Source organism: Dermacentor silvarum, chromosome 8, assembly GCF_013339745.2.
Source record: "Dermacentor silvarum isolate Dsil-2018 chromosome 8, BIME_Dsil_1.4, whole genome shotgun sequence".
NCBI classification, from domain to species: domain Eukaryota; kingdom Metazoa; phylum Arthropoda; class Arachnida; order Ixodida; family Ixodidae; genus Dermacentor; species Dermacentor silvarum.
The window spans coordinates 64,119,273-64,144,809 of record NC_051161.1 but is presented as its reverse complement, the minus strand read 5'-3'; the positions used below and the strand labels follow the sequence as shown (position 1 = coordinate 64,144,809).

General features: G+C 47.5%; 3 protein-coding genes across 4 annotated transcripts in view; 1 reads left to right on the top strand and 2 right to left on the bottom strand.

Annotated features, from left to right (window-relative positions):
* LOC119461357 (mitochondrial pyruvate carrier 2-like) overlaps nucleotides 1-25,537 on the bottom strand; it is a 337,603-nt gene that overhangs the window by 233,628 nt on the left and 78,438 nt on the right. The window lies entirely within an intron of this gene.
* Nucleotides 2,100-3,394, top strand: LOC119461352 (elongation of very long chain fatty acids protein AAEL008004). The gene has a single exon (XM_037722631.2). The coding sequence runs from the start codon at nucleotides 2,378-2,380 to the stop codon at nucleotides 3,191-3,193; it is 816 nt and encodes a 271-aa protein (XP_037578559.1). The 5' UTR covers nucleotides 2,100-2,377; the 3' UTR covers nucleotides 3,194-3,394.
* The window catches only part of LOC119462169 (uncharacterized), a gene marked incomplete at its 5' end in the record, with an annotated part of 47,633 nt that continues 36,346 nt past the window's right edge, over nucleotides 14,251-25,537 (bottom strand). Inside the window, 2 exons of the mRNA XM_049672860.1 lie at nucleotides 14,251-16,290; nucleotides 20,679-20,741. Coding sequence (XP_049528817.1) covers nucleotides 14,251-16,290; nucleotides 20,679-20,741 — 2,103 coding nt within the window. The remainder of the gene's footprint in view (nucleotides 16,291-20,678; nucleotides 20,742-25,537) is intronic.

Here is a 25,537-nt window from a genome sequence, read left to right as displayed (position 1 = left end):
GTCTATTGGGTTCATTTGCTTTGTATAGATAGTTTTCATGTGACGTCACCGAGGCAGCTCCCACCGTTCTAGTACCTAAAGATGGCGGCTACGATGACGTCAGTGCACCGTCTTATCACGAGCACTCTGTTTTACTTTTTGACGGCGACTGTTTTTCACAGGTTTATCGCTGTTATCGCTTTGAAGTTCGACGCAAGACGTGCCTGTCGTGCTTTAATGCTGTCATGTTTCTTGATTACGCCGCTTCTCGAGCTGCTGGTACCTAAAGATGGCGTCCGCGATGACGTATGTGCAAACTATCTATAAGTGTGTATGACGAACGTATGAGCAGCTGTCTAAACGGTATATTACGCGAGCGCAACAATGCCGTTAAAGGTTATCGGGATGGCCAGCTTTCAGGACATTGCCGGGATGAACACCTCTGCTTGCCCAATGAGTTGTACCCACGCGCCGCAAAGGCAAGACGCTGAGTGAAATAACCGAAGCGGACTTTATCAGCAGAGCAGAATCGGCATGTGTCTGTGTCACGTCCCCGGTTGACTTATCACCTAAAGGTTGATTCACACTAGGCCGACATGGCACCAATTTTGGCCTGCCGGCCGACTGTTGTTGACAGCGTTTTCGTCCTGTAAACTGCTCGCGTCATCAGTCGGCAGACCAAAATCGTTCTCGTGTCGGCGTAGTGTGAATCAGAAAACGCCACATTTCAAGCCAAGTTGACAAGGGATTTCAGTAACTAGGAAAAGAAGTTCGGATATTGTATTTCGCTCAATAAATCACTTGCAAGTGGCGCATCGTAGTGTCTTTTGCGCTTGTTTCTGTAGCCATTTTAATCGCTGCCAATGTTTGTCGAAGTACGAGTGCTAGCAAACCGAACAATAAGTTGTGCCCCCGGATGTCTGTTACCTTTTTCGTACTCTCTTATATCCCTCACACTCTGTTATGACTGAGCGATTACGGTGCTCAGGATCACTCGTACGATCACTTTCGTGGAATACTTTCAGTTTGTGTGACGTATACAGCGTCCAATCCACGCACTACATACTGTAGCGCGAGGGAATCTTGTCGATGCGCTCGACAGCTATACGCCACATTAAAATAACGCTGATAACGCCTTTACAATGCCCGCCTTTAAATGGTCGTCGCTCTGCGCTGCTCAGAAAGTTCTGGTAGTTGCCTCTTTTACGATGTTCGCTCACTGACTAATTTCGGAAAGGTCAATTAATCTTGATTGATGACTGATGGTTTCACCTATGGTTGTGGCTGAAATCGGGCCCCTTGGTTTGCCTTCTTCCCGTTCATCGATGCCGGGACCACTAAGATGTCCTAGAATTCTTCCCGGCTACGGGATTAATTGCTTTCCAACTTTTTTTTTCGTAGTGCTTATACTCTATGTGTCATGTGAAGTGTAGTGCTGTGGCTTCTTCTTGCTTTCCCGCTCTTCAAATGGTTAGGTGGGATGTCCCTTTCAGGAAATAATTGCTAGCCTGTCTCACTTTATCTCGTGTGTAGTGTTCATGTTTCCTTTAATAATAACTAAGCTACTGTGCAGCAACGAATTAACGTGCGCTAGAAATTAAAAAAAAAGAAACACAGAAGGTGATCGAACGAACATACAGCACCTGCTGCTGAGCCGGAAGTGGTGAGTTCCATTTCTGGCCGCGTTTATGTAAGGCCGGGATGCAAAAAGACCCCGTGTATTTTAAATTAAGAGCTCGTTACAGGAACCTCAGATGGTCCAAATCGATCCAGAGCCCTCCACGGCGGCGCCTCTCAAATCCTACAGGTGTTGTATTGGGACGTCGTGAGCTCCGTCAACTGCACAAAGAAATGAAAGCGACAAAGACTGAGAGCGGGGCGGTGTGACCGCTCGTCACGTTCGACGCACGGGAATCACCGCGAGCAAAAATTACCTGACGTATTTTGCCGATAAGACGTGTTTCGGGCGCGCGTGTCTGCAGATCCTTAACAAAGCACTGTTTTGCTGGACGGCAGCGCAGCCATCACGAGGGAATGAGTTTTACTTTTCCACATTAGTGCAGCGCGATTCCTTCCGTCGGCCTCGAGAGGAAGGGGAAGCGATGGAGAGAAAGGGACAGTGATTCGGAGCCTTCGATAACAGGCGCGCCATCAGGAAGGGGAGAGGGTGAACGCGAGAAGGAAAGCAGTGCCGGGCACAAGGCGTTGCATAACGACATTGACCCAGGAAGGGTCTATAAATGGGCGGCTGGCCTAGTTCGGCAAAAAAAGAGGAAAGCCCGGCCTTGGCTGCTTTCTCCGGCGCAAGGTGCATTGACTCGGAGGGAGAGGGTCCGATCGCTGGCGCACGCTCGCGCCGTATAAGAGGCGCAGGGGGCCCGATCTGGGCCAGTCGAGCATGGCGAACTCCGAGGACCTACCCGCGCAGCACCACTCGCTGTCGTCCATGCTGTTCTCGGGGGGTGACCCCCGGGTGCGGCATTGGCCCCTGATGGGATCACCGGCGGTCATCGTGTCCATCCTGGCCGGTTACCTCTACTTTTCGTTACGCCTCGGGCCGGCGCTCATGAAGAACCGGAGGGCCTTCCCCATCCGGCCCGTAGTGGTGGCCTACAACGTGGTCATGGTGCTGCTCAGCGTCTACTTCTTCTGCCTCACGCTACGGCTCACCTACCTGCGTGACAGGACGCCGTCCCTGCAACCGTACGACCTCTTCTGCCAAGGCACCGACACGACGGCTAGCGCGGGGCCGCTGCTCTACCACGGCTGGTTCTACATGCTCATGAAGGTCGGCGAGCTGCTCGACACGGTGTTCTTCGTGCTGCTCAAGAAGAACAGCCACATCAGCTTCCTGCACCTGCTGCACCACTCGCTGGCGCTGTCCACCGTCTGGATGGACATCAACAACGGCATCACGGGACAGGTGGCCATGTTCCCCATCCTGAACACGGCCGTGCACATGTTCATGTACACCTACTACGGCCTCGCCGCCCTGGGGCCCTCGCTACGGCCGAACCTGTGGTGGAAGAAGTACGTCACCCAGCTGCAGATCATCCAGTTTTTTATGCTCATGGTGCACGGCGGAATTCCCATCTTCTACGACTGCGGCTTCCCGCGCATCATGTCTTACTTCATGGTGCTGGAGACGGCCCTGTTCACGGGACTCTTCTCGGATTTCTACTACCGCAATTACCTGCTACGCAAGGACGAGTGAGCGCGTCGTGGCAGCCCCTCCCCTCAAGGACCTACTGTCGCCGGTGTTATGGTGTGTCACCGTGTCATGGCGCCTCACTCTCCCCCCCGTCCTCTTGTACATAGTTCACCGCGCGCGCGTGCATGTGTCGTGTTCCATGTTCCGGTTTATTTCGTTTAATTTTTTAGCCCCATTGCAATAAACCAGTGCTTGTACATTTTTTCTCATCGTCGTGGCTGGTGGATATTTCGCCGCCCGTGCTGTGGTATCGCGTGAGGCCTGCCCAGGCCTCGTCCCCCCAGAAACGTCACGGCGGTAAGACCTTTATTTCTAGCGATATGCTGGTCTCATCTGTTTGGTTCCACGCGTAATCGGCCAAGGCCGTGTGCTCTTTGCGCCGCGCTCCTTTTTAGCGCTGATAGGAAACGTCGTGCCGCGGTGCGCCCATGTGGCTTCTAGGCCAAGGCGGCCTCCCAACCCATGCTGCTGCCGCCGCCGCCGCCGCCTTGGGCGTTCCGCGGTTTCCCCTGTCGTCGTCGTCGGACACCCGGACTCGTCGGTCGCCATACTGGGTCAGGGCGCCATCGCCAGTGCTGTGGTCTTGTATATCCTGCTTCCCCCGCCAGTTTTCTTCACGAGCCGTTTGGGTTGGAGGGGTAGGCAGTGAACGTGCTGGCGTAAGGGAAAGGGGGCTCTGGGGGGGGGGGGGGGGGGGGGGATCGCGACAACGGGTGGGCCCATATATGGCGCCGACAGCGATACCGGCGCACGTGTAGGCATCCTGTCCCGTCGGTCGGTGGACAGTCTCCCCGTTGTAGGGCCTCACCACCCCAGTCGCAATCCACCGGCGGCGACCGGAATGCGCCTTTTCCCCCAGCCAGGGGGCCTCCCTTCCTGGTCGCCGGACCAGGTGAAGAAGAGCCCACGGTCAGACACGTCCACGCCGGAGCAGGAAAGGGCGTCCGCAGACTCCGTTCCTCCTCCTAGAAGAGCTGCCCCGAGAATGTTGCCAAATTTATCGCGTCACCCGGCGCGTACACGACCACCCGCCCCTCCCCCTCTCCTTTCTCGACGCGTTCTCAATCGCGCCAGCAGGAAATCCTGAAATAGAAAGCGAAAGCTGCTTCAGAAAGTAGGCTAGAGAGCCGCCAAGGAGGAAGGAAGGATCGCCGAGGAAGGGAGAGGCCCCCGTTTTTTTTTTTGTCAACGGCGGCGGTGGAAGAGGAGGCTGGGCGCGGGACGATCGAGACCTCGTTCTGCGCGGCCGCCGCCGCCGGACCTCTTCCGACTGCCGCCGGCGAACTTGCGGCGGGAGGCTGCGTCGCATCCCGTACGCTGTAGCTAGCCGCAGCGCTAGCAGCCGGTTCTGGGCGGCGCACTCTCGGCGGAGGGGCAGCTCTCGGCGTAAGCACGTGTGTACGGCCAACGTTTCCGCGTGACGGCCAGGTTCGCCAGGCACACCTTGCGCGGCGCGGCCTGCTTTGACCTGCTCTATAAGCTCTCCCTTCCGGATTCACTCGCTGCGGCGATGACCGCGCGCGTCGGCCGTCTTGAAGGCCGTCACGAAGACCTTGACCTTTGATCAGAAAAAAAAAAGACGTGCTGAACTTTGATTTCCAGTACGACATCAAGCGGTAATAGGCTGTATCAATCCAGAAAACGTGGCGATTCGAACGGTATGCTGCTGGGGATTATGTAAGCCGCCTTGACATTTTGGGCAGAACAAGATGGGGAAGGTGAAGAGAGGGGGGGGGGGGGGGGTAATTTAGCCCAAGAAAGCTTCTACGTAAAATGTACAGGCGCCTGACAGCATCCTTGTAGTTACGCAGTAAGCCGCGCTTCATGCTGCGTGCGCACATGCAACGAGGGATCTTCTGCACATAGATAGCGTCCGCATAAAGGCATCTCTCTAATGATAAACGATGGTGACTGCGGACTGCTCTGTGGGTAAGAAAATAATCTTGATAAGCCAAATAAACAACCAACTTGGGCAAGCTCCTTACACACAGTGCGCTTGAGCGCAGCGCGGTGCATCCTTGACCTGAAGCTGATGAAATTCGTGCTCATCGCGCGGTTGCGTCAGCGGCACCGTGTAAAGCCGCGAGAGTAACTATTACACGGCCACAAATCGCGCGACCTTATTTGCTTTGGCTTTATGTTTCATTTTCTTATAGCCTGCTCCCAGGGTTTACGTAATAAGATCGTTCGTTCGCGCCGCCGAAGTTATGCGAAGAAAGCATACAAATAGTAGCAGCGATGCAAATAAGGAGAAAGAATCGAGAGAAGGCCGTGCCGAAGTTATCTGTTGTTATATTAGCGCAGAACTGTTGCGCTGGAGCAAAGCTAACCTGCGGGAAGTCTATTTGTTGATAGCATGTATGACGGCCTCGACCGGAAATAAGGTGCCACGAGATAATTACGAAGAGGTCGGTTACTCGTTACCTAAAACATTACTACTTGCTCTTGCAAGGTGTCAACATTTGCAAATTCATTGCGTCATACCTATCGGGCCTTAGTTTTCTTTTTCCACCCCACTGAGTTTATACCGAAGAACCGGAAGTTTCGTAAACGGGGCGCGTTAACTGCCTGGAAGTTCGATACGCAAATTGCGTCCCTTTTCTCTGCACATAAAGCAAGTCACGGGCACCTGGTAGAAATAGGACGCGCGCTACATGTATCTCGTTTGAGGAAGGTTTGGACTACACGTTGCGTTGCATTAAGAGGGGCAGGTACGGCAACAGCCATCTGTTTTACATGCCAGCTTCTCAAAAGAAGTTTATGCTGTCGCGACCGAATCCTCCGGCAACCAACGCTGTTGATCCATCTTGTCCTGACGGACCAGCCATATCGCATTGAGGTCTAGCGGATGGTGTTTGTCGTTTGTACGTACGTACAGGTAAGTGCTGTAAGGTTTCATGGAGTCACTCGTCATTGCCGCTTATCTCGAGGCATCGGTGTCCAGCATGTTCCGAAAATTAACTATAGTACGCGCCGCTCCCTGCTTAGCGGAGCCCGGACGCGTTCGCGAGCGACGCGAGGTGCACTTTCACAGGTTGCGGAAGCGGATCGTCTGATTTCCGTCGGAGCGCAACAAGATGGCGTCAGCGCAGAGTTCGCTACCGTAGAGGAAAAAAAATGTGGGTTGATCCCCGAGATAGCGCAGTCTAAACGGCGAGTCAACACGACATCGATAAAATACAAGGTCTTTCTGGGCGCACTAGTGTACCATGCGATTTGTTGTTTAGACTCCACTACATTCGGGAAATACCCGCATTTTTAGACTGCACTATCTCCGAAATCGGCCCACATATTTTGTTGAGTAAAGCTGCACTTCCGGCTCCGGTTTTAGGTGTGCGCAGTTTGAACGGACACATCTGGGTTTAATTTCAGCCTTTTTGCGTTTCGTACACAGATCTACGCTAATTTTGGCGTCCTTTTCGTTCCTAGGTTCATTTTTACGCCTTTTTCGTTGTCCCGTACGTGCACTAGAAGGCCTCAAATCGTCTTCCTTTGACGAAAGTGAATAAAAATTGTCGGTCATATTACCCAGGTCTCATGAACCTCAAGTCGATATGAAGTCTCTAAAGAAGGCCTTGTCGTCAAAAAAAAAGTAAAAACACGAGTACGAAAAAAAGAAAAACGCCTTAGAAGGCAGTGCGACGTCAGGCAGTCAATCTTCGCGAAGCAACCTCCTGCGACGCCGCTCTCTTTCTCTGCTTTCACTCGTCAAATGCGCTGTACCAACGCCGCCTAGATAGCAGGCCTGTGCACTCTGCTTTGTGGCGTCACGCTACTTGGACCGAAATTTCCATTGCCAAACCCTGCGTGACGAAAGCGATGCACGTCAAAATCACCACGGCTTACTCGGGAGCGTCCCCATTAGATTCTGTGGCAGTCGGGCGAGGTAGTATGACGTCACGGATCGAAGTGCACCGGCCTTGTGCTATCTAGGAGACGCAGGCTGTACACGTTACTTGATTCGTGGCGAGCTTGAGTGACGTTTACCGCAGCGCTATTGCCGCGACTTTCTCCAGCCCGTGCCGCTCTCTTTCTGCTCGCCGCCTTTGAGGCCTTTGTTCTTGGCCCCGATACCTGGAAACACTGTTGCCGTTGCAGAGGCAACACTTGCTCCCGAGCCTCCGCCCCATTAGCTGACCGTTACAACTTTCGAGCGGCGGGGCAGACAAAGAGGCCACAACAACAGCGCGGGGTAGTCATAGTAATGACCACTTGCCATCATCACGTCGGCACGGGTGCCTCATTTTTCCAACGACTTCTGCTTTTTTTTATGACTATAGGGTTCAAGATTGTCACGTGACGCTCCACCCTAGTGTTCTTTTCTTTGTTCGTTTTCTCCGTGTTTTCTGCAGCTACATTTTAAAGGGGCACTGAATATGACTAATTTTTTTTCAATTCCTGTATTTGTATTAAGTATGCGAGTAAACAATAACTAAATATGCATTACGGGCAAAAGGAGACTTCATCTAACGATTTCATTCGAAGAAAACTTTTTCTAAGGCCATTTACGGAAGGGATTGCTTTAAGCCAAACCTATGCTCGCGACAAGCCTCCCACACTCATATCAGGCACTCCAATCATGGCACAGCGTCTGTAAGTAAACTCGCCTATAGACGGGTAGCCCCAGATTTCCCTCAAGTCAATTGTATACCAGAGCGTCGTAGCTGAGAGGCCGGTACATCCTAACAATTCGCACAGATAAGCGTGAACGCTACTGCGCGTGCGCACAACGCTCATTGCTGCAGTCGAAGGTTTATAGACTGACTGGTATAAAACAGCATAGAGCTTCATATAATTACTAGGAGGAATTCGACTTTGGCGCTAATGTCTGCGGGAGCTTCAAGCAGGGCAATTCAGCATGCACGGGAATGATGGGTATAGTACATGGATTTGACTAAACTTCGTCCTTACGGCTTTAAAATGGCTTTGCGACCTTGCAAAGTGATCATTTTTAAGAAGTACTGCATTATAAATAATTCAGGAAACATTATTAAAATTTCCCGACGGCAAAACACAGGACCACTGGCCCGATATTGAAACCATTAAGCCACGGACGCATGGACAAGCGAACCGCGGCAATTAGCAGCGATTGTTCGCGCTTGCAGAGTCTTATTACCCTCTACGTTAAATACAAACTATAAAGTGCTTTCAAATGCGGGCCACTTTAGGTCCAGATGAAGTGTAATAAACGAAGCCACAAGATCGTCCGAAGCCCCAAGCACGAAGATCAGAGAACTCCATGTACTATCATTCTCGTGTTGGCTGAACGATTGCAAGCGCCAGAGTTAGCTCTAGTAATTGTAAGGAACTCTACGTAGAACACTGCCCTCCCACCACTACATAACCTGTTGAGTGGAGCGTTGCTGTTGTTGATTCCTTTATCGCATGGCACGTACTCACGAGAAGGAATCGGACAAGTTTCGAAATGTGAACATAATTATTTGCTTCCTGCTAACTTAATGGACTGTATTACTAAGGTGTAAAAAAAAAGTAAGCAAGTGTACCACGTTTGTAAAACGTGAAGGTGAAAGCCTGCCAACTGCGGGCGAAGACGACGACGAACACGCGAGCTGTGGCACGAGCGCGAGGGGCAGTGTGGGAACGCTGGCATGGTCAGCGGAGCCAGCTGTGGAAGAAGACGACGAAGTACGCGCGAGCAGTGGCACGAGCGCATCTCTGTGACCACGTGACATGTGCTTCTGCTGCGACTTTCTGGGGTTTTACGTGCCAAAACCAGTGCTGATTATGAGGCACGCCGTAGTGGAGGGCTCCGGATTAATTTTGACCACCTGGGGTTCTCTAACGTGCACTACAACGCAAGCACACGGGCGTTTTTGCATTTCGCCTCCATCGAAATGCGGCCGCCGCGGCCGGGATTCGATCCCGCGATCTCAGTGCTCAGCAGCGCAACGCCTTAGCTGACTGAGCAACCCCGACATGTGCAATGAGGCACGCACTAGGCACACCTTTAGTTAGCCACAACTGTGGAGCATATCTTGCACTCCTCTCGTGTCCATGTTCAGGCATTTCATAGAATATTTGCATGTTTTATTTGGTGTTCATCATGGGAAGCCATGAGAAGGGACAATCTTTTTTCTTCCACTTGAGGAGGGAGGTCTCAGTCTAGCGAATTTCTTTGCGCGACAATTGGCTATGCGATTATTTTACATTAAAAACGCCCGTCATCCATTCCTTCTTGCGGTTAATCGAACACGTCTTGCTTCACACCTCCCTTTTCTTTTTGTCACGACAAACTCTGCTCAACAACTGCCATTATGGGGCTTCCTAAAAGAACTCGTCGACACTATTTCATTTTTAAAAGCCAGATATTTATTTAGCGTTGATCGAACGTCGCTAAATACAGCACTTGTAAATAACCTTTTCCCTGCACCTATATATAGAAAGCCGACTCTGTCTCTGTTTGGTCAAGCTGTTCTTGGCCGTGTCCGTAGAATGTGTATAACGCCAGCAGCGAAAACATTTTTCTTTAAGATGCGCACTCGCACGCTTTGCAGAGTGGCGAGTATGCATCAGGGTAAATGTGGTCCCACTCTGCCAGTTAAAAGATGGCTTCATGAAAAAGGATTATATGTACCCTAGCTGGAATACAAATTGTAGTCTTTGCAACCAACCCGAGACACCAGAACATCGCTCTATTCTTTCTCGTGACGCATTTTATTTTTGGGAGATTTTACAAAGAACGATCAAAAAAGAATTTACGCTCACATCTTACGTGTATTCGGTTCCTTCCTTTCAAAAAGACAATCAGTAGTACACCATATAATTTGTTTATGTTGTTAGGACTCTGTTTATTATGGGGAAGCCGAATGATCGACAGACATGCCGAGCCACCTCACTCGACAAGGTCTGTCATTGGAGAAATGGTAGTTCAAGTGCGAAGTGTGGTTGCAACCTTTGATCCCGTTCCTGAGTGGATTTCGTATCTGGACGCTTGTGTTTGTTTGCCCGATTTTTGAACTTTCATTAGACTGCCTAGCATTTGTGCATTCGTTTTTCATGTTTATGTATAAATGAAACGTAACTAGTTTTCGCATAAAGCTAGCTATTAATAATTCCACGCAATAAAAAAAAAAAAAAAGAGCTGCCGTGGCTTCAGGGAAGCGTGCTCGTCTCGCACCACGAGGCCCGGGTTCGATTCCCACCAAGACTGAAATTTACCAAATTTTCTTTTCAAAGCCGCCGATTTACTTTGTTTACAGGAACCTCCCTGAGGAATGTGACTCCAATCCGAGCATTTTTAGGCGTGTTTTTACTCTTTGCGGCGTCGGCCATCCTTAGTCACGGCGCAGTTTCACCAAGGTTACCACAAGGTCACCGCCAAGGGCAATGCCAACATAGACACCTAAGACTTTCGCCTTAATAATGATAAGCGTGAGGGCGTGTCGACTTCGCTTCTTTGTTGTTTTGAAGTCCACTGCGCTCGCGCCTCATGGGAGAAGCAAAATCGACGCAGTGCTCTGCACTGTCTGATACCCGTGCCACACGGGCAAAGTGCACTTTCAGCGAGTGCACTTCGCGGCTTGTGTCATTCGCAGGCTGCCACACGGGAACGCTTAGTGACACTCACTGTATACAGCGCACTCGCCGGCTAGTGTGTTCGGCGAACTCACTTCGCGGCGACGAAGTGTGTAGCCTCGTTACCACGCTTAGAAGATACATAAAGTGATATTGAAAGAAGAGTCAGGAGTAATTTTTAATAACATTGTTTTAAATTGCTAACGTTAAGATTACAAAACGTGCCAAACCACAAAAAAATAAAGCAAGAACAGCAAAAAACTACTCTCTCTCGCTCTCGGGCTGTTCACGACCACGCCATAGAACAAAGAACCAACTTTGACCACGCCGGGTAATGGCTGCGCAGTTGTTTGGCGGATCGAGTCGTTTTGAATGTTGCTGGTCAAGTTGCCGTCGTTGCCGGCGCTTGTAAAGGCCAATTGTGATTCTTGTTTCTAACAATAATAAACTGTTTTCGTGCACACATTTTTATATTAACAAATATATGCTTTCCCGTCTCACTCCCGGTCTCCATGGCCATCAATTTGAAAGAACACTTTTCTTTCTCGTGTAGCAGCGCACCGCCAAAGTTACACTCGGCGCGCTGAAGTGCACTCGCTCAAAGTGCACTTTACTTTGCCCGTGTGGCACGGGTATGAGTGCGTGAAACGGAAGCAGACTGGACCATAAGTGACGCTCATTCTAATTTACTGTTACTACTTGGCATCTTTTTAAAACGTGGAGATGACATGGCCGGAGTCCGATGCGACGTGCGGCGCGTCTGAAAGACGGCTTGGTTCCGGCTTTGGGAATCTATAAACACCTGTCGGGTGCGTAGTTAGTGGTCTCGACAGATCAGACGCCTGATAGGGTGAGGTATCGTACCGTTTCAGGGTGTCTCTTGGTGGGCTGTTGCCGACAGGGCTGCCGGAAGGAAGGATTATATAGGCTCATCGACGTGGCTTGAATGTATGTAATTTGGCCTTAATCCCAGGAGCGTCGTGGCTGCACAAAAAAAATTATGCAGATACAAAACATATGTCGAACTATATAAGATCCTGTTGAATGTGCAGTTAATGGTCACGGCAGATCGTACGTCTGATCGTACCGTTTCAGCCTGTTCCTTAGCGGGCTGTTGGCGTCAGAGCTGCTTGTAGGACTGTGTACAGCAGGCTCATGTATACGTGGCTGGAATGTAATATGGCCTTAATAGTAAGAACGTAGCTGCGCAAGAAAAAAATTATGCAGATGCAAAGCGTATGTTGGAATTTATACGAAACAAAAGTTTCAGTGAAAGGGGTATTTAAATGGCATAAAACCTCTTTTTTTTTTTGCAGTATGCACCGCGTTTTGCAATATAGCTTCTTCCCGTCATGACGGACAGGCAAGAAAGCAAGACGCGGAGACCACCCGCTGCCACGCGGCCCACACGACAGCGAATTACGCTACCTCTTGGATCGGCCAACTTTACTCGGCAAGACCCCGACGGAGCATACGGGCTAAACCCCAATGAATAAAGTCCAAAAAGATCCATTTTAATCAATAGATTATGAGCTTGACGGCATATATATTTTGCATTGAATAAATTTAGGTACTGCTTGCGGTTTCACTGCGTAATTTAGCTGAGAACAGAGCAGGGCATCATCACATCTGTAGGGTTAGTGCTATGCTCGCACATTGGCCGATCTGTTAAGCGAATGCTGTCCAGTGTGTTAGCTACTCAACACGACAGCAGCATACGATTCCATGCTGCTACATCCAAATAAATAAATAAACTAAAAATACAGCAGCAGCCGCGTTCAGCAAACTGCCGGAGGGTATAACCCAGGAAAGTTTTCGCTCTGAAAAAAGCTCGCTTTCTTTGGCGGAGGAGGCGCAATAATCACCGGCCGATTGAACTGGATCGGGCAATAAAACGCAATACGAACATAAACTTTAACGAACGCACAAACACCCTCCTAAATAGAAGCCATGGTCCCGTTATATTTTTCCGCGAGCAAACACTGTCTGAAAACCAGGACAGGACAACCAACAGAAAGAACCAAGATTCACAATTTTCCTAGCACCGGAGAGGTTAGCAAAATATGTCAACTATGAAAGTACTTTCAAAGTTATTGCGCTATGTCAGTCTTGGTTCCTTCTATTAGTTCTATTAGTTCTATTATTCTATCTGCCTGGTTCTTTCTTAGAAATTGAAGTCTCGGATTTTGCGCACCAATACCACGATCCAATTGAGGCACGCGGTTGGAGAGGGGGGGCACTCTGGATTAATTTTGAACCCCTATGGTGTTTTAACGTCCTTGCTTCTATTTTCTTCTTGTGATATCTATGCACTGCTTGCACGTGCCCAAAAAAAAATCACTTCACCATGCCTTGTTTAAGGTGCGAATGCTTTCTTTTAGAACTTCAAACTGCCAGCCTGCTTCGCTTTCTCTGTGGAATGTTCATATGTGTTTACGCGAATAACCAGATGGTAGTGCGTATTTGTGCGTCCAATATTCTTCCTATGCGTTTTGCGCCATTCACAATTACGCAAACGCCAGGTGGTCCACATTTCCGGAGTCCCCCACTACGGCGTGCCTCATAATCAGAACTGGTTTTGGCACGTAAAACCCCATAATTTAATTACGCAAACGCCAATACCTCTGTGTATACTTACCATCTGAAAAGCGCAAATATCTCAGCGTGCACATAATCTCGCGACTGTTGAAGGCAGTCTCACTTTGCTCTTTAATCGTTCCTGCAGATTCCAGCTACATATCGGAGGCGAATAGAGTTTCCGTATTTTCCCGTTGCTAAACACAGCAAAATATTCTGCGGCTTCCCGGGAACGCAAGCTAAGCACGGCTTGCGCATTGCACAAGCCAGCTTTCTTCGAAAAGCCGGCAGTCATTCGAAGAGTTTAATTTTTTTTTTCTCGAAATGAAAGACTGTGCGATCAAGGTTGCTATAGAGCGAGCGGTTTGTTTACTGCAAGAAAAGAGTTTCCCCCTCGTTTCTACAAGTCCAGCTTTCGCGTTTCCGCCCCCAGGAGCCCCTTGCTCTTATTTCTTTCATTTTAACAGCCACCCGTGTCTAGTGCATCGACTAGAACATGAACATGCAGCAGCGAAGAAGTCGTATTTTATGACAGGGGGCGTCCAAACGCAGTTCCTCAGGACCTGAATAAAAGTTCTTTGTCTGTCTGTCTGTCTATGACAGGCCGAGACCTTGAGCGAAGGAGTGTTCGTAAATGCGAATTCGTGACCCGCACCGTGCGCCGAGTAGACACGCATACTGCATACGCTTTTAAGTCCAGCTTGGCGTCGTTATGTTACCGCAAATAAACAAAAAGGAAAACATGGCGGGACGTGTGCTTATGTGATGCGTATCTAGAATAAAGTACAGCCGTTGCCACTCAGCTGTCCAACGAACACAGTGCAAAAATTAAAGAAAAAAGACCTTACGAATAATTTTCCTTTGCCCCGTATGCAAGCTTTCAAATTGCGAACTAGAAGAGATGAAAAAAAGGGGGCAAAACGAAAAACGACATTGGCGGTGCCGGTTCAATCGAAAAACCGGCACTTTTTCGATGGGTTCATCGGGCTATTCAACGTGCAGCGGAAAGCGGCGGCAAAGTTGAGCGAGTGCCTGAGGGGCACATTGCACGCTTCGCCACTGCTGTTGGCAGCGCAGGTGGTCAGGCAGTAGGTCAGGAAGAACAGCTGGTCTTCCGAGAAGTTGTCCAGGCCCCGCAGACGAAGCTCGTCGACGGCGTACTTGCTCTGGTACTGCAACGTTACTTCGCTTCGGTACGCGGCGTACGTGACGGCCAGCCCGGTCACCAGCGGGAACAGCACTGACTGGCGCCGCGAGCCAGGCCCGCCGCTCGGGCCACCCTGCCCGTACAAGAAGTCGCAGTTGACGCGCTTCTGGTACTCCTCCGACGCCCCCCACCATGCCTCGTTGTCGCCACCCTTGTTGACGAACGCGCCGCGGCCGTCGAACGAGCGCACCATGCACTGCGCCAACATCAGGCCCAGCGACCCGTACTGCATGGCCGGCGTGCCTTCGCTGTACAGAATCGGCGGCTCCATGGCGCCCAGCGCCACGTAGGCGATGTTGTAGTAATAGTTGTAGCGACTCGCGTCGCCGCCTCCGAGCCGCTTCGAGAAGATGGTGATGAAGCTGTCCTCGCCGATGACCTGGCGATACGCCTTGGCTATGGCGATGAAGTTCTCCACGAACTGGCCGCGGATCCTGGGGAAGTTCTTGTACAGCTGGTTCAAATCGATCTTCGAGAAGAAGCGGTCGTCGGGCATCGCGTTGAAGCTCAGCTCGTCCAGCTTGGCGATCGCCTTCGCCGTGACCGTCTCCTCGATCCAACGGCTGCCGCGGAACTGCTGCCTCACCTCCATCTTGATGAAGTCGTAAAATCGTTGCAGCGAGGCGCGGACGGTAGAGTTGTAGCGCTCGTATATGTGTCTGGCCGAGATGAGCAGCCCGAAATACGACTGCACGTAGTTGAGGCAGGCCTTCTTCATGGCCATACGGAGCGCAGAGGCGTCGACCTCGAGGATCAGCTCCGGCTTTCCGGCGATCAGCCACAAGTTCTGCCGGACAAACACCCATGCTAACCCGGTAAGCAGAGACGCCCTTTTTTCTGCGTAGTTTTTCACCAGGCGGTCGAGTTTCTGGAGGATGGTGGCGTCCTCGAGCGCCACTGGACTGTACAGCGTCCACCTGAACTGGGGCCCATGGAGTTCGTTCAACCGGTCCCGCCACCAGCTCGAAGAGGGCTGTATGAAGTGCTCGATGTCGTTCAGCGTAAACTTGGTGTCGTTGGTGGCATCCGGCGGGACGCTGATGGCGGCGTTCATGAGATCCTTGACCACCGCTTCCAGTTCCGCGTAGGCGCTGCTCGGAAGGTTGGCCTTCAGATGTCTGCAGTGTTCCCGGACGTTCGCCGTCCACTTTCGCGGTTCGCTCAGGTCCTGCCATTTGGGTGACATTAAGCCGCGCCTCATGTACAGCGTCTGGCTTCTCCTTCTGTACACCGGCATGGCTCGCAGGTTAAAGAACACGTGAAAGTTCCAGTTTATGCTCAAGTTCAGCAGCAGCGTCAACGGATCGACCACGCCGTTCTGCTCCTTTTCGGGCCAGTCGAGGCCTAGGTCGTGCTTAAAATTCTTGAAGATCTCCAGCTCGCTGTCTAAATCAGTGCGGGCCCCGATGCAGCTCTGGTAGTACTGGGGTGCCGTCGGCACCACGGAAAGCTGCGGATCTGCCTGCATCTCCTCCATCGCTGTGGCGGCCGACGAGGCGAAGACGCGAGCTAGCAGGGATTTCTCCTTGCCCGAGGGCTTCCAGGAACCGCAGGCGAACTTGTAGAAGTCTGTGCACGGATCGACTCTGAGGTCTATGGCGGCCTTCAGCTCTTCGACGTGTTTCCGGCAATCGGGAGTTTCACAGAAGCCCACGACGGGTTCGTAGGCCAGCCATCTGCTGATGAGCAGCACGCCACCGGCCACAGCCAGCGCTGCCAGGAACAACGCGATGGCGGTGTGCGGGTTTCCCTTGCGCGAGTGTATACGTGAAGAGCTGCTCTGCATTGGACGGAAAGAAAACGAACACATGACGCCATGTGCAACCAACTTGTTAGAATCTACCATAAGCGACGCTTTCTTCAATTGTATCGACTTTTTTTTTTTTTTTTTTTTTTTTGCAGAGGGACACATAATGCCTAATTCTGGCCATATTGAGCTGACAAGCGCTGTGCATACAATGCACGCTAACGATCGTGTCTGCTAAGTATTACATCCCTACGCGCCGCGGAAAGAGCTTACACGTAAATTTCGCGCCAAACGCCGTTAGCCCTTCTCGCGGGCGCCCCGCTCCCAGCCGGAGAGTCGACGTCAATCGAGCAGGTGCGCGTACATGGCAGTGTTGTGACGTCATTCAGTGACACGTGACTTGGAGAATTATTTAAGGCAACATCAGCTGATTGTGTAATATGTTGCTTTAATAGACGGATTAAAGTTTAGAGATACAATAACATGTACTAACCGAATTTCTGCGTGGTATTGTTTTACTTTGTACTGTAGCAAGTAGCAAGAGATACGTACTTCCGTTTGATCTACTTTTTCCCTCGTCCAGCGCATAACTTCCAGCGCATAAACTTCCATAACTTCCAGCACATAAACGAAATTTGTTATGTGACCTGTGGAGGGGCCCTCTAAAATCGTATTTACTCACTTAAGTCCCGCACTCTTTTTTTGTTTTATCTTTTACCGAATGCGGGCTCTACACGACGCAAGTTATACTCACAGAAGCCTCGAAGTGCGCTCAGACTGCCATGCAAACAAACGTGTGGCAGCCGACTATGAGCAGATTAACATTAGCCGACCAACTTGTAGCGCCTTCGCGCGAGTATGGACGGGACGCTTATTTAAATCTTATTCAAATCTTTTTTTATTTCATATTTTTGCAATTAGAAGTGTGGGCATTACACTAGTAAATACGATATATCCAACTAATGTGATTATTTATTTCAGCAGTGTGGAAAAGTTCCTGCTACGCCTACTCAGCGAGATACCGATGCCAAACACTAAATAAAAGGCGAAGAAACTATAGGTCAACATGCTGGGTTACTGCTTAGTGACTGTAATGAGATATCATTATCAGAATTATGTCTGTTGGATGTCTGCACTCAGTATTTCGTCAGGCTGTTATTGTGTTGTAATTACAGAGCAGCGCTACAAAAAATGAAAAAAAAAAACAACTAATATTTTGAGACCTATCTCTTGTCTAGCATCAGATCGTGTCCTGTAATGACCTACGCGGAATCCATGCGTCTCGGGTCAGCCACGATGTTTGAGGGAAAGTTTTGCGTTGTCTATGTTAGCGACACGTTTACCTTTAGAGGTCCTGAAATATATTTCCTCTTTTTCTTGCACCACTGCAGCTTAACGCTTCTTAACGAATGCATCAAGCAGCACCCATTGTAAAAGATGCCGCTGACACGGCACAACACTGAACATCGGACACATTACAACGTTTGTTGCATTTTCATAACCTACCGAGCCCATTTCATGCTGTAAAGCTTCAACTCCTTTGCAACATGTAACGAAGCAAGTGGAATACACAATTTTGAAACAAACTCTTATTTATTTATTTATTTATTTATTTATTTATTTATTTATTTATTTATTTATTTATTTATTTATTTATTTATTTATTTATTTTGTTATTTGTTATTTATTTATTTATTTATTTATTTATTTATTTATTTATTTATTTATTTATTTATTTATTTATTTATTTATTTATTTATTTATTTATTTATTGAACGCTTTCATATGAAAATATGAGAGCAGTACACAGGGGCTCGAGAGACGCTGCAGTTGAGAGCTCTCGATTATTTTTTACCACTAGTACTTCCTTAACGCGTACTTCCTTAACGTGTACTTCCTTAATCAGTCCTTCCTTAAACGGAACGTCTTTGCGTTCAACCCCTTTGGAATGCGCCAACCCCGCGGCAGGTACTTAAACCCGCAACTTCGTATTCAGCAGGCGAACGCTATATCCATTGAGTCACCGTAATTAGAGCTAGTGTTGCCTTCTGTAGCGCTGCTGGTTGTTTAGTTCATTGAAGAAGCGGAAGCAATAAAGCAGTACTAACATGATATTTGTTGCTCTATTTTTTGTATTAAGTGAATGTCTTAGACCTCTAAACATAAGAAAAAAAAAGAAGAAAGAAAACGCTGGCAAGCCTCAGAGCACCACTAAATAATTTAATATATTAGTATTCTATAGCCAGTTTCTGTTTCGTTCTCCAGGATGCGACTGCGTCGTGACGTCATGACGCAGAAAGTGGTCACGTGAAAGCTGGACATAGCGATGTTTTGACACTAGCTCCAGCTGGCTCAGTCGTCTGCTATGTTGCTTCATCGGACTTCACAGCAAGGCCATAACAAGTATAAAAGCACACAAAATATATATTTTGTGGACTCTCTCAAGGTCGGAACGTCGTGCAACGCATTAGCCGTATTTTCTACCTCCTGTCAATTAAGTTTTCCTTATTTTTATTTTCTTTATGCTGAAGCAAAAGCGTGCGCTGACAAAGTAAGCTCGGTTCCGATGTAAGGAAAGATTTTTCTATTTCATATAAAAATTCCATAGAATTAAAATATGTCGGGAGCCCACGTCTCAACATACTCAAAATGACAGCAGATAATTGTTCCGTACGAAACGGGCTTGATGCGTCTGCAGTGACGTATAAGCGTCACTCGACGCCGCGCATGTGGAACAAAATTCCGATTTTTTGTTATTATTTGCAATATACTGTTGGTATTGCGGCCGTTACAGGGTGGGTTAAAAGCAGCACTTACAATAACAATACAATTCGTAAGTAATACAATCACAAGCTATTCGAATAAATGAAAATATGTAAGCACGAATAGATTAAAAAGTATTTAAAAAATATGTCGCAAGCATGTGAAAAGGAGTTATGCGCTATATACATGAATATACCGGCTGTTTCAGCGAACACTATCAAAAATTTTCTAAGATTGACTGTGGCAGATAGCGCAGAGAATTCTAGTTCATGAGCTGGTCTACTCGAAGAGGCGGACATTACTTGCACAAAAAATTGAAATGCATAATCTACTAATAACAAAATTTCACTAATTAAGCTTTTATCTAATTAATCCTTCTGTATATACTTACCATGTAATTAACCCCGTTTTTTGTATTGAATAAACTGATTCTGATTCAGATTCTGAACGTATGGCCCATATTGCAATTTACAATTTCTAGCCATGGAGTTCGCAAAGCGGATCTACTTGGAACGAATTCTCAGGATGACAACAGTTTCCAGGTATTAATTCCCGAACTTCGGTGAGAAATGCATTGCCGTTCCAGTTACTTTTGTGCTTCAATGCCTAAAACGACATTTTGTCGATTTGTCGATTATGCATCTCAATTTTTTTTTGAGCAGGTAATGTCCGCCTCTCCGAGTAGACCAGCTCATGAACTAGAAATGTGCTATCTGTCACAGGCGACCTTTAAACATCTTTGAAAGTGTTCGCTGAAACACCCTGTATACAAAAATGTATACATGGTAAAAAAAAAAAAAAAACTAGAGAGAGTTCGAGCAGCATCAGACACGAGAAATACAGTGCGTTTACAATACATTCATTTTAGATTCAAACATTCGTCTAATAGCGCTTTCCATTCTTTAATTGTTTTTGGAGATAAAAAGCAGGCATAGGTTGTAAGATGTGATTTTGGTTGTTGAAAAAGACCATACCAGTTTCTCCTTAACGTTCTACTTTGTTACGCTGTTAGGTTCGGTGTACTGTCGATGTTAAAATAATTTTTAGTAAGCAGGAAGAGATGCTTTAGCCGAACTGCACGTCGCCTTTTGGCTAGCGTTGGCAACTTTAGCTGGCTCAGCGTTTCGGAAACAGAGTCTGTGCGGGCGCACCTGCAAAAGTATAAACCTGGCTGCTCTGCGTGGCACCTTTTACAGTTTATCAATCAATCCAGACTGAACAGGGTCCCATGCAATGCTTGCATCTCCAAGCGTTCACCTCAGAAATGTCAGATATGCAGTTAGTTTTGTAGACTGGGACGCTGATTTGCGGAAACCAGCGCTTCTTTTCCGCGTTGTTGCACACTTCCGTGATGTGGTCGTTCCAACTTATTATATATATATACATTTTTAATTATTTTTATATTTACCCCAAGGCACTTAAAAGTGTCAACTGTGGGAAGTACTGCAGAGTGCACCGTGTACTTATGTTCGAGCACACACTTTGTTTGTTATGCGCAATATAAATGGTTTGCCCTGAATTATTTTTCACTTTCCATATTTCGCATCCCTTTTCAATATTCGTTAGAGCGTCACTTAACGACTGCTGAACTTTCTTGCTTTTTATACTTTCGTGTGAACCCGCTTTGGCAGTTTCCGCTGCGGTCATTTCTGTCATACCTGCCGTCGTGACGATTGCGTTGTTGGCAAGGCATCTCGATCACCAGTCTTGCTGTCTCGATCCTGCAAAATGAAAAAAAAAAAAGAAAGTTATGCAACAGTCTCTGAGAAACGCTACACCTGTCTTCACGGTACTATTTATAGATTGGATGTACCGGACCAGTGGGCACGCCACAATTCAAAACCTAATTAGTTCATTTTTTGTTAATTAGTTGATTATGCATCTCGATTTCTTGTGCAAGTAATGTCCGCCTCTTCGAGTAGACCAGCTCATGAACTAGAAATGTGCTCTCTGTCACAGGCAACCTTTAAACATTTTTGAAAGTGGTCGCTGAAACACCCTGTACAGGAAAATGTATACCCTGTATACCCGTACACAAAAATGTACACACAACAAGAAAAAAAAAAAGACTAAAGAATAGAGTTCGAGCAGCGTCAGACGCGAGAAGTATACAGCGCGTTTACAATACATTCATTTCAGATTCAAACATTTCTCTAGTAGGGCTTTCCATTCTTTGTTTTTGGAAATAAGGAGCAGTCATAGGTTGTAAGATGTGATTCTGGCTCTTAAAAAAGACCATGCCGGTTTCTGCTTTAAACTATTAAACTTCCTTTAAACTTATTCTTAGCAACTATATTGAATAGTTTTGGCTTGTATTGGTTTGTATTGTTCGTATTGCCTGTATTATTTGTCATTGCCCTGCTTTTCACGCCCACTTCTGCAATAGCCCGATAGGGCTGCAGTATACACAAATAACAAAAAAATAAAATAAAATAGACAACGCTATCATATTGATAAAAAAAGTTATTTAATGAGTTTTACGTGCCAAAACTACGATATGAGAACGAGGGATGCTGTAGCAGGGGTCTCCGAAATAATTTTGACCACTTGGGGTTGCACCTAAATTTAAGTACGTGAATGTTGTCGCATTTCGCCCCATCGAAATGCGGCTGCCACGGCCGGGATCGAAACCGCCACCTCGAGCTCAACGGTTCAATGCCACAGCCATTCGGCTATCGTGTATGGTGGGTACGGCGTTGGTTAATTGTGTACAGCGCTATGCAACTATATATACAACGTATGTACAACGATGTACGTTAGTTGCCATGCAAAGACTGATAGGTGGTCCCTATATGCGAGGTGTTGAAGTGCAATTGCACCGATTTATTGATGATGATGATGATGATGACGACGATGATGTTTATTGGCATCCCATTTGAAACTGAGTGGGACAAATGGCTCCCTAACCTGCTTCATTTAATTAACTTTTAATACATCTGTCACTATATAGTCGTTTGCCTATCTGATCTCGATCTTAACTCCCGTACTTAAAACCTCTATCACTACACCGTGCCATTACCTACACTTGCGATGACTCCAGCTCTATCAACTCTCTTCCCCGCTTTTCTTCTACCAATACTCTATTCGTTTCTTACTTATCTTCACTGCTGACAGTCCTCCCATCTTATCGGAATCCCAACGCTTCCGGAAGACGGACACTCCCTAGGAGTCTCGCTGGGTCAATATCTTGGCATTCCATAACGAGTTGCTGAGTCGTTCCCGTGGGCTTTATTATTTTCTTTTTTTTTCATCACACACATGCCTTATGTTGTTGCGAATATTTGCTCCGGTATGTTTTTGTCCCTTAGGCAACCAGCTCGAGCATAAAATAGCAAGCCACTTCCCTTTGTGCTGTCGTACAGATTTTCCCTTATAATTCCTTTCTTCCCATTCTTCCCACTCCGTGCTCTTTTTTTTTCTCCATTTTTTCGATCCAATTCACTCTGTTTCTCTCACTCGTTTTTTTTTTCTGACGACTCCTGATTGTTTATTTACGCTTTCGATTAATCTGTACTTGGTTGCCAACTTTCTTGAGCTCTTCCTCTATTCCATGTCCACGCTTTTGAGGTAGATATTTGCGCACTTTACCCGTCCGTTTATTTTCATCCATATTCCCGAGCCTTTCTTCGAAACTATTTTTTCTACCACTTCAAAGGAGACCCAAACCCATGTCTCCTCCCTGCACGGCCTCATTGGGGGTTTTACCGTGGGCACCCATGGCCAACCGACCTACCGTCCTCATTGATACCATGGTAGACGCCACGGCAACACGTACCTCAGATGGTAAGTCAGAAGCCACTCTCTATACCTAGCGTATCATTCGCTTCGAGGGAATCCTCATTAATGTTAACTATAGTTTGCTGGCCTGCTTAAAGTGTTAATTGCAAGCGTAATAAATGCTTTCCGAGTGTACACGTACGTGATTGTTGTTCATTGTTTCTTCGAGCTTGCCGCGGTAGATGGTACAAGGGTGCGCAAAACGCGGTGCGCTGTGTGCCGAGGCATAGTGTCCTTGACACACCCTTTATCATATATCACGTGTTAATGTGGATCGATGCTTTAATGCGGTCGACGGCGCGCTTTGAAATGTACAGTACATGACCACGCTTCTCTCTGAGCGTCTTGGGCATAATTTCTTTCGGTGAAACGCGCTGACTGCCAGTAAATTTATATCGTATTCCGCCAAGGTCACAATTTCGTACGAAACGCGCAGAAAGTTCCTACACGTGAAAGAAGCTCAAACTGTCGTTCTATGGGGCACCGGCCTTCAGGGTCGCAATCTGTGTTTCGGTACTACCTCGGTGGTTTTCTGCGTTTCGCTTCTGCCTGTTCCGTTGGCACAGCTGCTCGTAACTGAACTAATGCGTCATTTTCTGCTAATCATGCACGCACTTGCTATAAGGAAGGCTGTGTTCCTGTACAATGCAATTAAAGTAGCAGGTTATTGTGCTTTATCACTTGTACGCATACATATCTGGCGTTCTTTTTTTCTGTTCTCTGCGAAACGTAACGCTTAGTTAAACAAGCGCGTTAATATCATAGCCATGCTGCTTCACACATATTTAATGCAGTAAACGCAAATTCTTAGCATTTAAGCAAAAATCTGTATTTACATAGTTACGTGCGCGACGGGGACGCGAAAAAGTTCCGATAATTTGTAGGGCTAAAGTTTTGTTGACTTGTTTTATTTAAGGAAATAACAACTGCTATTTGCATTCAAGCAAGCAATGACAATAAAGAACGATTATAATAGCCACCGGCAACTCAAGTCCTACCGCCTAGCGACTGCCATGTCATATATGGTCCTCGCGTAATACTCTATTTTCGCTTCCCTTTTGTAGTAGAGAATCAATCGAAGTACCAAAGTGTCGCAATTCATTTGGGAGGGAAATTGTTTTCCCCCTTAGCTGGATAAAAAAAGAACACATAAAAAATGTCGCAGTGTCACCCGAAAGGCGATGCATCAATTGCGATAGCAAATTAGTAGAGAGCTATGCGGAGTAAGGATAGTAGTTTTCAGCTGTATAAACTTGGACATGCAGCAGCACCAGCAACGCGCAGAACTGTTGTCGACGCCGTCGGCGTTTTGCCTGCGTTCGCACCGAACGCGCGCGGCATTGGTGACTGTTGCCGGTACCTCTGGCAGCGGCTCGGAGGATCGGAAGTCTTTACCACCTTCTCGCCTCGCAAAAAATGTACGCCCTTCAAAGTGCTTTGAAGGGCGTACATTTTTTTTTTTTTTTTTTTTTTGCTGTTTGATAGAACAACATATCTTGTTTTACAAACATTCCACTATAGTTTGTTTGCATTTATCCATACAGATAGTTGCGCGAGCCAGTGTTCGCATTCTCTTTCGAAGCTATAACTGTTTTCTCCTGCGAAAAACGTGTGTCATCTGCATATTAAATGAGTTGCTGTGTTAAAGGACTGTTATATAAGTCATTTACGTAAAGTGAAAATAAGATGGGTCACAGAATGAAACATTATTTTAGAACACCTGTTTACAAACGAATTCTGTTTACTTTAGCATACTGGCAGCGATTGGTCAAGTAACCACCTATAAGTTGCTGAGCTATCCCTTGAACTTTGATATTTTATACAACCCACCGTGGTTGCTTAGTGGCTATGGTGTTGGGCTACTAAGCACGAGGTCGCGGGATCGAATCCCGGCCACGGCGGCCGCATTTCGATATGGTTGAAATGCGAAAACACCCGTGTGCTTAGATTTAGGTGCACGTTAAAGAAACCCAGGTCGTCCAAATTATTCCGGAGTCCCCCACTACGGCGTGACTTATAATCGGATCGTGGTTTTGGCACGTAAAACCCCATAGCTTAATTTAATTATTTTATATATTTAAGTGCCACGGTAGACAGGATTAAACGCTGTCTTGAAATCAAGACATATACCTACAGTGTAAAGCCACTCATCTAAGTTCTTTGCAATACACGGTGTCTTCTGCGTACGTATAAGCACGTCTTCTGCAGATTTTCCTTTCTGAAAGTCATACTGCTTATCGGTGATTGCAGTGTGCTTAACAAGAAAATTTGATAATCTCACGTTGATGAGGTGTTCTGCGACTTTGGAGGAGATAGGTAAGAAGGAAATATGGCGGTATTATTACAGCACCAATACTACAGCGCAAGACCAAATGCTCATGTACAGTGCTCACGTAATGAAACGCGACGGTGGAACACTTAACATGTGCACTTACTCCATAGTTTATACCATGTCGATAAGAATATGGTCACTAAAGGTGACGCGGACTCTGACCTAAGTGTACGAAACAAAATTACACCAATGTCACACGAACTGCAAACGTTGCAAAGTTCAAACGCAAGTATGCGCGTTGGTTAGGCCTAAATTGACGCGCTTCATTCCGTGATCATTGTACATCGTGAAAAAGTGCATGCCCTAGACTGCAATTTTTCTGCATTTTCGCACCCGTGTTCACAGAAAGCGCACCTAATTTCTATCCCAGTCGTCGCCTATCGGCGCAGCCCGCGCAAGGACTGCGGA